The sequence below is a fragment of the Ahaetulla prasina genome, chromosome 10 (genome assembly GCF_028640845.1).
Source record: "Ahaetulla prasina isolate Xishuangbanna chromosome 10, ASM2864084v1, whole genome shotgun sequence".
Taxonomy (NCBI): Eukaryota; Metazoa; Chordata; class Lepidosauria; order Squamata; family Colubridae; genus Ahaetulla; species Ahaetulla prasina.
The window spans coordinates 7903270-7920259 of record NC_080548.1 but is presented as its reverse complement, the minus strand read 5'-3'; the positions used below and the strand labels follow the sequence as shown (position 1 = coordinate 7920259).

At 44.7% G+C, this 16990-nt stretch overlaps 1 protein-coding gene across 1 annotated transcript in view; it reads left to right on the top strand.

Moving 5' to 3' along the window:
* The window catches only part of CSMD2 (CUB and Sushi multiple domains 2), a 795888-nt gene that overhangs the window by 766100 nt on the left and 12798 nt on the right, over positions 1 to 16990 (top strand). Inside the window, exons 58-62 of the mRNA XM_058195470.1 lie at positions 1706 to 1882; positions 4085 to 4264; positions 5718 to 5891; positions 8614 to 8787; positions 16381 to 16454. Coding sequence (XP_058051453.1) covers positions 1706 to 1882; positions 4085 to 4264; positions 5718 to 5891; positions 8614 to 8787; positions 16381 to 16454 — 779 coding nt within the window. The remainder of the gene's footprint in view (positions 1 to 1705; positions 1883 to 4084; positions 4265 to 5717; positions 5892 to 8613; positions 8788 to 16380; positions 16455 to 16990) is intronic.

Sequence of the window (16990 nt, the reverse complement as noted above, 5' to 3'; positions counted from 1 at the left end):
GAGGCTGTGGATTTTTTTTTTTTCCTTTGGGGGAGACTTTTAAATTTGTACATGGTGGCAGTAAAAGGTGGTTGTTTGAATGATCTGTTCTGTTGAGGAAAATGCAGGCTTCATAGGGAGAGATCACCCTAAAAACTCTGTTGACTGTAACAGAGAATCTAATCCTGATGCCTAACTTAAAGGAATTGTGTCAAGTTTATGGAATAAAAACACATCCATGCAAAATACCAACTTGCATTTTTGTACAAATCTTTCACGATGTTTTATAGCAGGGGTCACCAACCTTGGTCCCTTTAAGACTTGTCTTAAAGTCTTAAAGGGACCAAGGTTGGAGACCCTTGTTTTATAGCATACGCAAAGGAAGAAGAAACAGTTGAGGAATACAGAATGCAATATTCGATAGGAGATAAGTGTGGAATTTGATTTGTTTATTTTCCAGGGCTTGTTAAAATGCACATTCTACCATATGGTTAGATGGTTTAAATGTGTCCCATAGCTCAATCCTCTTCAGATCTCCATCACACTCCAAATGATGGCTTTATCATTTGGCTGATCCAACTTTATCATTTGGCTGATTCAACCCTCATAACCAAGGGAGCATTTTCAGTCTTCTCCATCCTGGGACTCTTCAGATACCCTAGAACAGCAACATCCAGAATTCTCACCCAGTACAGGTAGTCCACGACTTACAACAGTTCATTTAGTGACTGTTCAAAGTTGCAAGGACACTGAAAAGTGACTTATGACCATTTTTCATAGTTAAAACCTTGGTAGCATCCCCATGATCATGAGATCAAAATTCAGATGCTTGGCAGCTAGTTCATACTTATGACCCTTGCTATGCCCCAAGGTCATGTGATCATCTTTTGCAACCTTTTAAACAAGCAAAGTCAATGGGGAAGCCAGATTCACTCAACAACCAGGTGACTAACTTATCAACTGCAATGATTCATTTAACAACTATGGCAAGGAAGGTCGTAAAATGGGACAAAACTCACTTAACAAATGCCTCACTTAACAACAGAAATTTGGGGCTCAGTTGTGGTTGTAAATTGAAGACTACCTGTAAAGGACTTCCAGATGTGTTCTAAAAGGAAATGTACTCTGAGGCCTTTCTCCATTTGCTTTTAGCTATGGTACTGAATTGTCCTAGCAAGCTTTTTTCCCTGCGTAATCTTTCCATGACGTTGTCTTTACCTGAATTAGAATTAAGTCATTCTTAGCTGTACCAGAGTTAAAGTCATGTTCTTCTCCAACACACATGTGCATACCTGAATTGTTACAATGTTCAAGGGTAATAAACCCATTACCATGATGAGAAATTAGAAGATTGCAGTGACTTGAAACAAAGGCATTCCAATAGGAAGAAGGTTGGCAGTGGCAATAGTTAATGACATGCTGGTATAATTTTCTGTCAGTTCAAGTATATGTAGACAGCTGCTCAACGAGGTTCACCGCTATGATTTGGTGCAGAGCTCTTGCTTTACCCTTAAGGGTTCTATCTTCAGCCTTAAGTTTTAGGGAAGTAGAATCAGGGGTGTGATCTTTCTCTGCCCAACATCTCGGATAAATGTTGCAAGTCCCAACAGAGAGCCCCATCAGATTTCTCTAACTCTGAATCTGCACGTTAATGCAAATGCTTCATAGCCAAGGATATTGTTGCACTCTTTTGACTGAAGCTTCATTTGTTACTCATTGGTTGCAGTGATATCATGTGGGAACCCTGGGACACCCAGCAACTCAAGGGTATTATTCAATGACGGCCTGGTGTTCTCCAGCTCCATCATATACAAGTGTCGCGATGGCTATTATTCCACAGGTGTGCTCAGCAGGCATTGTACTGTCAATGGGACCTGGACCGGGAGTACCCCAGAATGCACAGGTGAGTTGGTCAAAGGAAGATGTTAGCAATGATGAAGCTCATTTCTACAACTTGATGCTTTCTAGATGTACTTGGACCAACAGCTAAGACTTACAAGAACTGCAGGGCATGATAATAGTGAATGCTGAAATGCTACCTTGCTGTTTAATTTTAGTTTATTTTTCATTAGTATTCTTATTTATTTGTTTGCTTGTTTGCTTGTTTGTTTATGCTCTACTCCAAAATCACTGAGTTCTTTATTTTTTTTCTTTTATTTGTTATATCTACATCTTTATCCTGTTATTGCTGCTTAGAACTTTTAAATTGCTGCCTAAGTTTGTTCCCAGTGGTGGAACGTAAAGTTATTAACTAAATAAGGTGCATCCCTGAATTGGCATATCCCAAATTCTTCAAAAATGGTGCTTTTGATATAGAAATGTTAAGTCTGCCCGTCCTTCAAAGAGCTGACAGTCAATCAATCTCTAAGTACAGTGAAGGAAAGCTGTGGTATCATGCCAGAGCAAAACCTTTCAGTGCTTAAGAATCTCCTGCTTAATTAAGTATGTCATGGAGGAAACAAAATGTCTGATGGATTCACTGTTAATAATGTCTGGGTGTGTTTAGATCGGAATGGCACTCACTATCTGTTGTACACTGTTTTAAGAAATGCTCTGGCCCATCATAACTCATGCTGAGTAGAACATCTGGTGAAAGGACCAAGGATAAGATTTTAATTGCCCTTACCTTGCTTCCAGACAAATTTGCTCATGGTTAGTGGGACAAGGACAAGGAATAAAGGAAAATAGTTTGAGCCAACAGTTGAGCATGGCCAACCACACTCTAGTCTCCATTTTCATGAAGCCTATCTGAAGCACAAAGTGTCAGTAAAGACACTTGAAGGACATATCTTTGAAGTTTGGATTGTAAGCATTCTAGTGGTGTGAAACTGGAAAAGGGACCCAGTCAGACATAACAGAGAAGCTGTGCTAATGTTGTGGCTTCAAATAATTTGAGAACTATAGGTGTATAATAGCCATTTCTTGCCTTAAAGTATTTAACGATGTCAGACGAATTCCTCTGTGCATTTTCAGCAATGTAGGTCCCATGGAGCTTCCAATTGACAGTAGAATTATGAACAATCCTCAATTATTTTATTCCTGTGGCTATATATGTTCCACAAAAAGGTTCTTGAGGCTTTTGGCGTATCCCATGATGTTAGCTTTCTGATAATTGTGTTCTGGTTGGTATTCCTGGAAAAACTATGCTAGGTGATTTTCAAGACCAACAAACATTATTGGATCATCTGCATAGAATACAACAGAAATCTCTTCAGGGGGAGAGAGTTCACTTAGTGGAGAGGCCCCATTATGAAATTAATGTATTAAGTAAATAGGAGTGAAACTAATATGCAGCTCTGCTTAACACTTTTCTTGGTTTCAGTAATATTGGGTAAGATGGCTTTGGTGGCTACAACTTTTTTTTGAGTAACATGCCTTCATGTAGCATAGATATTAGATAAAGTCAATGCTGGTTGGTCAAGGAAGCTTCTAACTTCTCCCGTAGTTTAACTTAGAAGATAGCATCAAATTCTGCTTTGAAACCTCTAAAAGCAAAAAAAAGAGAGAGAGATTCTGTTACAGGAGAAGTATTTCTCCAATGCGATGCTCAGATGTAAGGCACTAATCAATAATGGATCAACTAGCCTACTCTTTTGTCAGCAAGTTTTCTTGTTCCAGGGAATCCTAAAATTTCCATTGTAGATGTCCTGCATCAAGCTTGCTGACTGCGTTAAGAGGGCTAATAGGTCTATGATTAACAAGATAATCTATTTTCCCCTTTTAACCAAAATGGAATTTTTGCAAGGAGGAGATAATAACCACTCACAGATCAGAATTATGAGCAAATTTCTGTGTTTTTTAACTCCTGTAAATCACAGTTGAAATCAGGAAGCCCTTCCCACAATTTTGCAGGTAATAAAAAGACTTGCAGTATTTCCATTTGGAAAGGGACCCGGTACAGACCAGCCATCACACTATTTAGGAATTAGATTGCTTGTTACTCCCTGCTGTCATTAAGTTTCACCATGGGAGACTATGTCTTGAACTTGAGGGCTGTTGTAAGAATTTGCTTTCAAAATAATACTGTTGTTTTCATTATTAACAACTATTTCATCAACCTTGCCTTTGAGATCTGCAGCTGACCTTCTTTTTCTCCTTTTCCAAGTGATAAACTGTGGGGACCCTGGAGTACCAGCCAATGGCATCCGAATGGGCAATGACTTCACCTATAATAAGACTGTCACATTTCAGTGCATGCCAGGTTACATGATGGAGTCAGAAAGAGCTTCTACTTTAACTTGCACTAAGGACCGGACCTGGAATGGGACAAAACCTGTCTGCAAAGGTAAGGCCAATTTAATCGCACATTAGAGCACATGTGGGATTTCCCTATAATTTACACCTATAGGTTTCTCAACCTTGGTGACATGAAGAAGTGTGGCTGGGGAATTCTGGAAGTTGAAGTTCACACATCTTCAATCCACCAAGGTTGAGAAACATTGCTCTAGATAGAAGCAGGAGTGTTAAACTGGCGGTCCATGAGCTGGATGCGTCACCTGCAGGCTACGTCCACCCCAGCTCTGTGAAGGGAAAAAATGTCATGATACATCACATGATGGCAACATGACAGGGAGAGTTTGACACCCATGGTCTAGACTAGAGCACGGGTGGCAACTGTGGGCCTTTACAACCTGTGGACTTCAACTCCCAAAATTCCAGAACCAGCATGGCTGGCTCAGGGATTCAGGGAGTTGAAGTCCAAAAGTCACAAAGGGGGCATAGTTGCCCATCCCTTGTCTAGAGGAATCTTTCCTAGCCAGATAATCTCCAGATAGGATAAGGATAGGATAGAGTAGAAGCCACAAAATCCAGATAGAGAAATTCTTTCCCCCACTTACTCCCTCACTTCTTCAATTTATTTGAAGAGAATTAGCCTTAAAAAGAACAGCTTGGAGAATATCTCATAGGCAGAATATGCATACCTGCACTAGGTGATCAAAGAAAGTGTTGTATATGTGTAGTCTGTCTTTCACTTTTGTGCAATTGCTCCAGTACAACTTTTTATGCTTCTGTTCAAGATCTCAAGAGAATTCATCCATTATATTACTCCTGGAAGGGTGAGAGAGTTTTGTTCTTAAGAAATTGTAGAAATTTTTCTTCCCCTTAAAAAATCTGGTAAAAACTACCCACCATTTTCTTTAACCACAAGGGTTTTTTAAAAGAATCCTAAAGAGACCTTTTTAATGCCCATTTCTGTTCATGGCTCACATTATTTTGAATCCCTGTGGTCAATGGAAAGCCAGGAAGGACTGGTTTCAAGAATAATCTGAGACCTTTTGAAAAAAAATTGGGGTTAGAGGTGGATTCAGAAGCCATATATAAATTAATCTTGGTTGCACATAGAAGCACATGATTCTAAAGAAGATCATCCTGTCTAGTGATGTGCATAGTGTTAATGTCCTTCATGCCAGGATTTCTGATGGGCCAGACAAGCATGTTTAAAATTTCACCTACTTTATGCCTAGGTGCTACAGATGGCCAATTTGCTATACGGTTACTTGCATGCTGTGGCCTTATTTAATTACCATCTGTATTTCGGCAACCTTTATTTATTTATTTGACCAAATAGAAAGAACAGGGTAACAGCTGTGAATTCTAGCCCTTTGAAGGAGCTTTGCAGCTATGACAAGTTCCTTCAATATCTAGAGCACACTCACATGAAAATGATAGAAACCCTAGAACATGAATTCTAACCTTCTGGGTCTCGTGTTGAGTTCAGTGTGACTTTTTCTCCCTAGCTATCATCTGCAAATCTCCACAAATTGTTTCCAATGGAAGAGTCATGGGCTCAGATTTCAGTTGGGGCTCAAGTATCAGTTATACCTGTCTGGAAGGCTACCAGCTCTCCCTAGCTGCTGTTTTGACCTGTGAAGGAAATGGATCATGGAGTGGAGAAATCCCACAGTGCTTTCGTAAGTAGACTGTTCCAGCTGGACAAGGCATGAAGTCAGAAGTGGAGTAGCTGAGGCTTCTTACATTATAAAGACATATCCATCACAAACTCTTGTTATCTGACTAGTCAAAAGCCAGAATCCAGTCTTTAGTGAGAACCGATCAAAAAAGCTGCTTGGCCATTATAGCTAAAACGAAAGTTAAAAAAGAACAACAGAGAGAGGGGGTCACCATGCTGCTTGTCTGAATGTTGCTGTGAACCAGAAGAATCATGAGAAGGATTAGCTGCTCCCTGGGGGCCAGGGAAAAACACTTAGGTGAAAATTTTTCTAGTTTATTTATTCCATTTTACACAAACCTCTTTCAGTTGCACAAGGCAGTTGGATCATATTCTACTAAAATGCTCACCCTATTCCCGCATCACTTTGATTGTTAAAGGCCTCCACCAGCAAAGTTTAACTAAAACACTTCCAAAGTCCTTTTTCCCACTCTCTTCTTGAACCAAGCAAAATGGGCCCATTTTCAAACTGAGCAGAAGAGCTAAATTCTGCTGGAAAATTTGGCTTCGGTATCCAAGAAGTATTAGAAGATGCTATCAAACCTCTTTGGAGGAGAAGTCTGAAAGCAAAGGTGTGCAATGAAAGAAAAGTGTCCAGAATTTTATCAGAAGGGAAGCTAGCCTGCAATTGTGTAGAATTTTTGTGCTTTCCCTCCCACCCAGACATTTGGAAGAACATGAGTTTTTGTCTGGCATTTCTTGTTCCACCTGCTGCAGAAGAAACAGACTTTCCTGTTCAATATAGGGCCACATGGTGTTTTGCCTTTATACAACGGAAGATCTGTTTTTGAATTCAAGCAAAAGCAAGCAAGGAAATTGAAGCTAGCCTTCTGTTCTCTCTCAGCCGGCCTGCCAGGAGAGAGTAGGAAGGTGGAAATAGATTAAACATTCACTGACAATGAAACACAGCGTGCAGAGAGAAGCTGGCCACTCTCTTCTGCTAGCCAGGTTACAAATGTCCTCTAAACCAGGGGTCTCCAACCTTGGCAACCTTAAGCCTGGAGGAAAGCTGGCTGGGGAATTCTGGAAGTTGAAGTCCACCAGGTTGTAAATTTGCCAAGGTTGTTGACCCCTGCTCTAAATTGAGAGTCCCCAACATAACACATCAGGACTGAAATGCTCCCAGTTTGGACCTGTTCAGCCGAACCAGTAGTGATGTTGGCCGGTAGTTCAGAGAACTGGTAGCGATGGCGGTGCGAGGTCCCGCCCACCTGCCCGTTCGTCATTACTTCCAGGTTTTAACCAGGAAGTAACCTGTTTTTTACCCTCCGCGCATGCACAGAAGGGTTTGTGCATGCGCAGAGGGTTTAAGCACGCATGTGACACATGACATGGCACAGTGCGTGCACTTCCAAACCGGTTGGGAAGGTAAGTAGATTTCACCCCAGATAACACATGAAGGTGTCAGAGTGCCATGGATATTTTTCTAGGTGCCAGTCAGGGTCCATTTTTACTTTTCTAACTTGTTATTATTCTAATTTTAAACAAAATGTAAGTGTGAACTCCAGATTCACCTTTATTTCCAAAACTGACCTTGGATTCTATATAAACATCATAGGTATTCTTAGAAGATCATAATGATGGTTCTTCATTTTCTTTATGTACCGGTATCTAAAAAAACAAAAGCAAATTGAGACATAAACTTACAGTTTGCATTCCAAAATATTGGAATTTTGTGATTATACACCCCCCATTGTGACAGTTCATAGTTATCATTTTCCTTGTAAAGGAAAAATTCCCCATGATTTGAGTGGAAACCACACAATCTGCTTCAGTCAAGCTTATTTGAGCAAGACTGGGAACAGACCACCAGGTTCTGCCCACTGAAGTAGGATACAAGCAACCTTTTTATAATTGTATAATAAATGCTGACCAATAATTTTCTGCTTTTGGTGAAATAATAAGAATAAAATGGAGATTGGCACTAGTTCGTTTTGTGGCTAGTTACATCCTTGTTCCCATCTGAAAATATCAGAGCTGATCGGGGTGAAATGCTACCAGTTCGGAACGGTTTGTTTGAACTGGTAGTAAAAAAATGCTACTGATTCAGACGAACCGCTAGTTTTAAAAAATGCTACTGGTTCGGGCGAACTGGTATTTCCAATAATCAGCTGTGCCGTGCGATTTATATTCATTAGAAAGCAGGAAATTCTGCTTTCTAGCGAATCTAAACCACGTGGCACAGCTGTTTCCCCCTCCCTACGCTGTTCTACTTACAGAACAGAACAGGCTTCTTAATCCTCCTTTTTCAGTGCTGCACGGTGGCGCTTGCGGTACGCCTGCGCATGAAGCGTGCATTTGGCATGCAGCAAGCATTCGCTCACAAAGCGAACCAGCAGCGAAGTGAAAACCGGTAGTAGACTTCAGAGCATTTGATCCCTGGTGCTGATTTAAGATAACTTATGACCCAGAAGCTACAAAAGCTAGCAATTCAGGAAGTTTATTTGAGTTCAGGAGCCTTGGTAATTTAGAGGTCATGGTTCGGGTTTTTGTCTTACTTCTTCATCTGCATACCCAAAACAAGTTCAATATGTTATATTTCCCTACTGGTCCAAAAGAGTTAGGGATCTTGGCTCACTGGCTGTGTGCACCAGACGTAGGATATTACAAGAGGTTGGTGTGGTTAGAGATCTTATCCCAGTGAAATGTCTCTCATTGAAGTCCTTTGACCATTCTTTTTGCAGCTGTCTTTTGTGACGATCCAGGAATCCCAGCAGACGGGCGACGTGAAGATCGAGGTTTTACTTTCCGCTCCTCTGTCTCTTATTCCTGTCTGCCCCCATTAGTGCTGGTGGGATCAGCTCGGAGGTTCTGCCAGGCCGATGGATCATGGAGTGGGACCCAGCCAAGCTGCATCGGTAACAAGATGGAACTTTATTGGGGAACATAATAATAAAAATGCTTCTGCCTTTTCTTGGCAGTGTTAAGGAAGTAGTTTCCCATTGCTCTACTCCAGAAAGTTTTCCAACTTTTATATCTTAATATTGAAAACTCCTGCCAAAATACTAATCTGGTCCAATTCTATTTAATTCCCAAGCAAGGTGTGGTCACTACCTGCTGAATACAGGTAGCCTTCCATTTACACAACTGGAACCAGAACTTTTGTCACTTAACAAAGTTGTTAAGTGACTCATCCCAATTTTACAACCATTTTGCCATAGTTTTTAATGGAATCACAGCAATTATTAAGTGAATCTTATGGTCATTAAACAAACCTGTCTCCCCTTTGCTTTGTTTGTTGGAAACCAGCTGGGAAGATCACAAACAGATTTCACTTGATCCTGGGATGCTGCAACCATTGTTAGTTAGTTAGTTAGTTAGTTAGTTTAGATAGGGGTCTCCAACCTTGGCAACTTTAAGCCTGGAGAATTTCAACTCCCAGATTTCCCCAGCCAGCAAAGCTTCTGTGGAATTCTGGGAGTTGAAGTCGACCAGGCTTAAACTTGCCAAGGTTGGAGACCCCTGGTTTAGATAATTGATTAGCTGGTAGGGCCATATCAAAATACAGAATTCCAAGTACAAATTATGAATAAAATCCTATAAAAACAATTTAAAATGAAATTGGAATAAAATACAATAACTTGATATATATAGATAAATAAAATGAGATAAAATTATATTTCAGTATCTACCTCAATCAGTCCCACCTGTGCCGATCTTAGCTGAACAATTTTACTCAAGTACTGTGCTGTATTAAATGTTGTTTTCACATTCTGTCCACACATAAGGTATGTTGTTTTAATATGGGGTTCCCAGTGGGTCATTTGTTTAATATATGAAACAAGGTACCTGACTCTCACCCTCTTATACAAACAATAATCAAATGCAACCATTGTAAAATATATGCCAGTTCCCAAGTGCCCAAATTTCATTTACATGACCGTGAGACCGATTGTAGGTTTCTTTTTTCAACGCCGTTGAAGCTTTAAATGGTCACTAAACAAATGGTTGTTAAGTCAAGGACTACCTGTAATTCCCTAATTCCACTAAAAGCAAATTTGGGCATTCCTCAGACTCTACAGCCATACAGAATTTAAAAAGTATCTGAGTAGTGCTATCACTTCTAGGAAACCGGCATTTGATACAACCATTTTGTACCGGTTATCTATGTTTGTAAGAAAGCTGTATCACAAAAAGTTGGGTCCAAAGTTTAATTCTGGGTTTTTGTTTTTGGGTTGTTGTTTTTTTCAGTTTAGACCAGGGAAATTTGCATTTTAAAAAGCCTGCTTTGGGGGCATTTATATATCAAAGATGAAAACAGGTGAACTGCATTAATCGTTTTAATTTCTGTTAGAATTACTCTGCAGCAATGAAAGATGTGTATAAATCTTCACAGGTTTCAAATCATGCACCATAAAGTGAGTCGTTTTAGTGACTCTGCATTCCCAAATGAAAACAATAATTATTTGTTATAGTAAAAACTAGAAGCCATCCTTCAGAAACTGACCTTACAAACAAAACTCCCAGTCTGGTGCTACCACCTGTACAATATACTACACCCTTAAGCCTGAAACTTCCTATACAGTTGTTTTATTTTATTATATCTGTTCTTAATTACTTTTAGATCCCATTATAGATTTGGTTGCTTTAGATGAGCCAGAACAGCATAAATGAGCCCAAAGTTAAATCTCAGTTATTATTTATTTATTTATTTATTTATTTTTTCAAATTTATATACCGCCCTATCTCCCTAAGGACTCAGGGCGGTTCACAGGCAGTTAAAATACATATAAATACAAATTAAAAAACAACAATTAAAAAACTTATTCTATTGCCTAATTTAAAAACAATATAAATAATAAAAAACCCCTTAAAACCAATAACTTTAAAATCTAATCCAGTCCCGCAGATGAATAAGTGCTTTAAGCTCATGACTAAAGGTTCGGAGGTCCGAAGTTGACGAAGTCCTGGGGAGTTCGCTCCAGAGGTGGGAGCCCCACAGAGAAGGCCCTTCCCTGGTGTCGCCAGACGGCACTGCCTAGCTGACGGCACCCTGAGGAGTCCCTCTGTGGGAGCGCACGGGTCGGTGAGAGGTATTTGGAAGCAGTAGGCGGTCCCGTAAATAGCCCGGCCCTATGCCATGGAGCGCTTTAAAGATTGTCACCAACACCTTGAAGCGCACCCGAAGGCCACAGGTAGCCAGTGCAGTCTGCGCAGGATAGGTAACACGGAGCCCCGAGGCTCCTCTATCACCCGCAGCAGCCGCATTCTGGACCAACTGAAGCCTCCGGATGCCCCTCAAGGGAGCCCCATGTAGAGAGCATTGCAGTAATCCAGGCGAGACGTCACGAGGGCGTGAGTGACCGTGCATAAGGCATCCCGGTCTAGAAAGGCGCAACTGGCGCACCAGGCGAACCTGGTGAAAGCTCTCCTGGAGACGGCCGTCAAATGGTCTTCAAAAGACAGCCGCTCATCCAGGAGAACGCCCAGATTGCGCACCCTCTCCATCGGGGCCAATGACTCGCCCCAACAGTCAGCCGAGGACTCAGCTGACTGTACCGGGATGCCGCATCCACAGCCACTCAGTCTTGGAGGATTGAGCTTGAGCCTGTTTCTCCCCATCCAGACCCGTCGGCCTCCAAACACCGGGACAGCACTTGATAGCTTCATTGGGGTGGCCCGTGTGGAAAAGTACAGCTGGGTGTCATCAGCGACAGCTGGTACCTCACACGAAGCCACTGATGATCTCACCCAGCGGCTTCATATAGATGTTGAACAGAAGGGCGAGAGAATCGACCCCGCGGCACCCCACAAGTGAGGCGCCGGGCCGACCTCTGCCCCTGTCAACACCGTCTGCGACGGTCGGAGAGATAGGAGGAGAACCACCGATAAACGGTGCCTCCCACTCCCAATCCCCAACCGCGCAGCAAGATACCATGGTCGATGGTATCGAAAGCCGCTGAGAGGTCTAATAGGACCAGGGCAGAGGAACAACCCCTATCCCTGGCCCTCCAGAGATCATCCACCAACGCGACCAAAGCCGTCTCCGTGCTGTAACCGGGCCGGAAACCGGACTGAACGGGTCTAGATAGACAGTTTCATCCAGGTGCAGAGGAAACTGATATGCCACCATATTTCTACAACCTTCGCGCGAAGGTTGAGACCGGACGATAATTACCTAAGACAGCCGGGTCCAGGAGGGCTTCTTGAGGAGGGGTTTCACCACCGCCTCTTTCAAGGCGGCCGGAAAGACTCCTCCAACAAGGAGGCACTCAGAATCGCCTGAGCCAGCCTCGTGTCACCTCCTGAGTGGCCAGCACCAGCCAGGAGGGGCACGGGTCCAGTAAACACGTGGTGGCATTCAGCCTACCCAACAACCTGTCCATGTCCTCGGAGCCACAGGGTCAAACTCATCCCAACAAATGTCACCAAGACCACCTCAGACGCCTCATCTGAATCGCCGCAATTTTGGTCTAGACCGCCTCGAGCTGAACGATTTTATCGATAGATAACCGTTAAACTCCTCAGCACGCCCCTGCAACGGGTCATCCCGCCCCTGGTGAAGGAGGGAACGGGTCACCCGAAAAGGGCGGCTGGGCGGTTATCTGCCGACGCAATGAGGGAGGAGGCGAGCAACGCCTCGCTTCTCAGTGTTACCAGGTAGGTCCTAGTATAGGACCCAACTAGTGTCCGATCAGCTTCTAAACGGCTAGACCTCCAGGAGCTCTCTAGGCGTCTTCTCCGGCGTTTCATCCCCTCAGCTCCTCGGAGAACCAAGGAGCCGGTTGGGATCTGCGCCGGGTCAGAGGTCGCAGAGGCACGACACGGTCTAAAGCCCCAGCCGCAGCCCGCTGCCAGGCTGCGGCTAGTTCCTCTGCCGTGCCGTGAGCCAGACCTCAGGAAGTGGCCCAAGCTCCGTCCGAACCTCTCCGGGTCCATCAGGCGCCTGGGACGGAACCAACGCTAGGTTCCGCCTCCCGCGGTGTTGAGTGGCGGTCAGAAAGTCCAGGCGAAGGAGAGAGTGATCTGACCATGACAAAGGTTCTATGACTACATCTCTCAAATCCAGATCCTTCAACCACCGGGACAGCACTTGATAGCTTCATTGGGGTGGCCGGTGTGGAAAAGTACAGCTGGGTGTCATCAGCGTACAGCTGGTACCTCACACCGAAGCCACTGATGATCTCACCCAGCGGCTTCATATAGATGTTGAACAGAAGGGGCGAGAGAATCGACCCCTGCGGCACCCCACAAGTGAGGGGCCTCGGGGCCGGCCTCTGCCCCCTGGCAACACCGGCTGCGACGGTCGGAGAGATAGGAGGAGAACCACCGATAAACGGTGCCTCCCACTCCCAATCCCCAACCGCGCAGCAAGATACCATGGTCGATGGTATCGAAAGCCGCTGAGAGGTCTAATAGGACCAGGGCAGAGGAGCAACCCCTATCCCTGGCCCTCCAGAGATCATCCACCAACGCGACCAAAGCCGTCTCCGTGCTGTAACCGGGCCGGAAACCGGACTGGAGCAGGTCTAGATAGACAGTTTCATCCAGGTGCAGAGGAAACTGATATGCCACCATATTTCTACAACCTTCGCGGCGAAGGTTGGAGACCGGACGATAATTACCTAAGACAGCCGGGTCCAGGAGGGCTTCTTGAGGAGGGGTTTCACCACCGCCTCTTTCAAGGCGGCCGGAAAGACTCCTCCAACAAGGAGGCACTCAGAATCGCCTGAGCCAGCCTCGTGTCACCTCCTGAGTGGCCAGCACCAGCCAGGAGGGGCACGGGTCCAGTAAACACGTGGTGGCATTCAGCCTACCCAACAACCTGTCCATGTCCTCGAGAGCCACAGGGTCAAACTCATCCCAACAAATGTCACCAAGACCACCCTCAGACGCCTCATCTGAATCGCCGCAATTTTGGTCTAGACCGCCTCGAGCTGAACGATTTTATCGTATAGATAACCGTTAAACTCCTCAGCACGCCCCTGCACGGGTCATCCCGCCCCTGGTGAAGGAGGGAACGGGTCACCCAAACAGGGCGGCTGGGCGGTTATCTGCCGACGCAATGAGGGAGGAGGCGAGCAACGCCGCTTCCTCAGTGCCACTAGGTAGGTCCTAGTATAGGACCCAACTAGTGTCCGATCAGCTTCTAAACGGCTAGACCTCCAGGAGCTCTCTAGGCGTCTTCTCCGGCGTTTCATCCCCTCAGCTCCTCGGAGAACCAAGGAGCCGGTTGGGATCTGCGCCGGGTCAGAGGTCGCAGAGGCACGACACGGTCTAAAGCCCCAGCCGCAGCCCGCTGCCAGGCTGCGGCTAGTTCCTCTGCCGTGCCGTGAGCCAGACCTCAGGAAGTGGCCCAAGCTCCGTCCGGAACCTCTCCGGGTCCATCAGGCGCCTGGGACGGAACCAACGCTAGGTTCCGCCTCCCGCGGTGTTGAGTGGCGGTCAGAAAGTCCAGGCGAAGGAGAGAGTGATCTGACCATGACAAAGGTTCTATGACTACATTTCTCAAATCCAGATCCTTCAACCACTGACCAGAGATAAAAATAAGATCCAGAGTGCCACCCCCGATGTGAGTGGGGCCATCCACTACTTGAGTCAGGTCCAAGGCTGTCATGGAAGCCATGAACTCCCGAGCCACTGTCGATGACGAGCCGGCAGATGGCAAGTTAAAGTCCCCATGACTAAAAGTCTGGGGTCTCCACTGCCACCCCGCAAGCACCTCCAGGAGCTCAGGCAGGGCAGCTGTCACGCAGCAAGGAGCCAGGTACGTGACCAGCAAGCCCATCTGACACCTATGACCCCATCTCACAAAGAGGGATTCACACCGCAATCTGAGGTACAGTGGTCTCCTCGGCTCTAGACTCTCTTTAATAGCAACCGCCACCCCCACCCCTACCCTGGGCCCTCGGCTGATGGAATGCACGGAAACCCGTGGGCACATTTCACCAGGGCACGCCCCTTCAGTGCCCAACCAGGTCTCCGTAACGCCTATAAGATCCGCGCCCCTGGATAAGATCGTATTAGGGGGCCTTATTGGCCACGGACCGTGCGTTGCATAACATAAGACGAAGGCCCAGGCTCTGAGGGTCTTGACCATCCGGGAACGGAAAAGTCAGAGGATCGGGCACGCGATCGCTTGCAGACATCGAACGCGTGACCCCTAGACCGATACGATCCCCCTTCCGCCATATCTGCCCCTCCCACTTACCGTGCAAATGGAACCACCTCACAAAAGGAACACATTCCCCCATAACCTCCGAACCCACTAAATAATCGCCACGAGCGCGCGCAGGGACTGGTTTCCCTCCCGACGGGCTACCCCCAACACCCGCCCTAACCCTCCCACCCCTTAAAAATGCCCTATCTAAAAAAGTTATGCTCACAGATGTGCAGCAAATTGGAATAAGTAGTAGGTTGGGAACCTTTGAGTGGGTTTTTTCCTTCTGCCATGGTTTGTGTGAACTCATTTCAAGGTTGTGTCTGCTCACTGAATGGCAGATTAAGGCTCACTGGTGCCCTAAGTGCTGACAAATCTTGGTGGCCCCTTATCAATTTTTTTTTTTTACAAATCTTCATTGGGTTTTTTTTCTTTCTCTACTTTCCTTCTGAAGACCCACCCAGCAATTCCCTAGAACACTGTTGGTGAACCTTTTTGGTATTTATTTATTTATTTATTTATTTATTTATTTATTTATTTATTTATTTATTTATTTATTTATTTATTTATTTATTTATTTATTTATTTATTTATTTATTTAATTAATTTATATACCACCCTTCTCCCAAAGGACTCAGGGTGGTTTACAGCCAGATAAAAACAGATTACATAAAATTTAAGAACATTTTAAAAATCTAATTCAATTTGGCCGAAACAAAATTAAAACAATAATAGCGAGTGGTAGCGAGTGCCAAAACGGGAGTGCGTGCATGAGTGGGGGAGTGCCGGAAACTGGAAGAGCAACTCCCTGGCACACATGTGCACGCCAGAAAACTGAGCTTCCAGTTTCCATTGTGTGCATGCATGCCGGTCACCTGGTCTTCCAGTTTCTGGCATGCATGTGTGCACTAAGATCAGCTGGCCGATGCGCATGTGTGCCTCAGAAACCAGAAGCTCAGCTTCCCGGCGCGCACATGCATGCCAAGGAGCTGCTCTTCTGGTTTCCGGCACTCCTGCACACATGTGCATTTACACTCCGGAACCTTGAAGAGTAACGGGCTGCCCAGAGAGATATCTCTGCATGCCACCGCATGTGTGCCAGAGGTTCACCATCACTGCCCTAGAACCAGAAGTAGACCCCAGAAGAGCTGGAATCTACATGAAGTACCTTTACCTTTGTGCCATGAAGTGTCTCACTGAGGCAGAGCAGAGTTCTCTCTCTTTCTCTCCCTCCCTCCCTCCCTCCCTCTCTCTCTCTCTCTCTCTCTCTCTCTCTCTCTTTCACACAGAAACACACACCCACACACACAAATGAATTAAGCACTTAACATTTGTTTGTTCTTCTTTTCAGACGCAAGTGTTACAACCTGCATGGATCCAGGTGTGCCTCTTTTTGGAATTCAAAACAATTCCCAAGGTTATCAGGTAATATGATCATCTCCCCTCCCTCCCTCCCTCCTTTCTTTTCTTCTCTCCTTCACCCTGAACAATCTTCTTTATCTGTATAATATAGCTGAAACTGCTAATTTGTCATCCTTAATCCAGGGATTGGATGTATTCATTCTCCATTTATGCAAAACACAAACAGTGATGATTTCTCTTTGGAGAGTTGTTATCTCTTGATTAAGCTGTTTTGTGAGGGAGACAATAGGAGGATTTTGCCAGAGGGACCTTTGATTAGATTCAGAGGTGGTCCTTGATGATGCTTGTGCTTCTAATGGAGACAGAATCAAATAGACTTGCCTCTCTTAGTAAATAACAAGGCATCTCAAGCTGGAGGAAATCTATGCAGGGAGTCCTCGACTTGCAACTGTGATTGAACCCACAATTTGAATTGTAAATCAGAGCGGCCATAAAGTGAATATGACCAGATCTGATTTTGTGACCATTTTTGAGGCACTCATTAAGTGGTTGTATAAAATGAATTCTGTGATCATTAAGTGAATACCACATTCATTAAG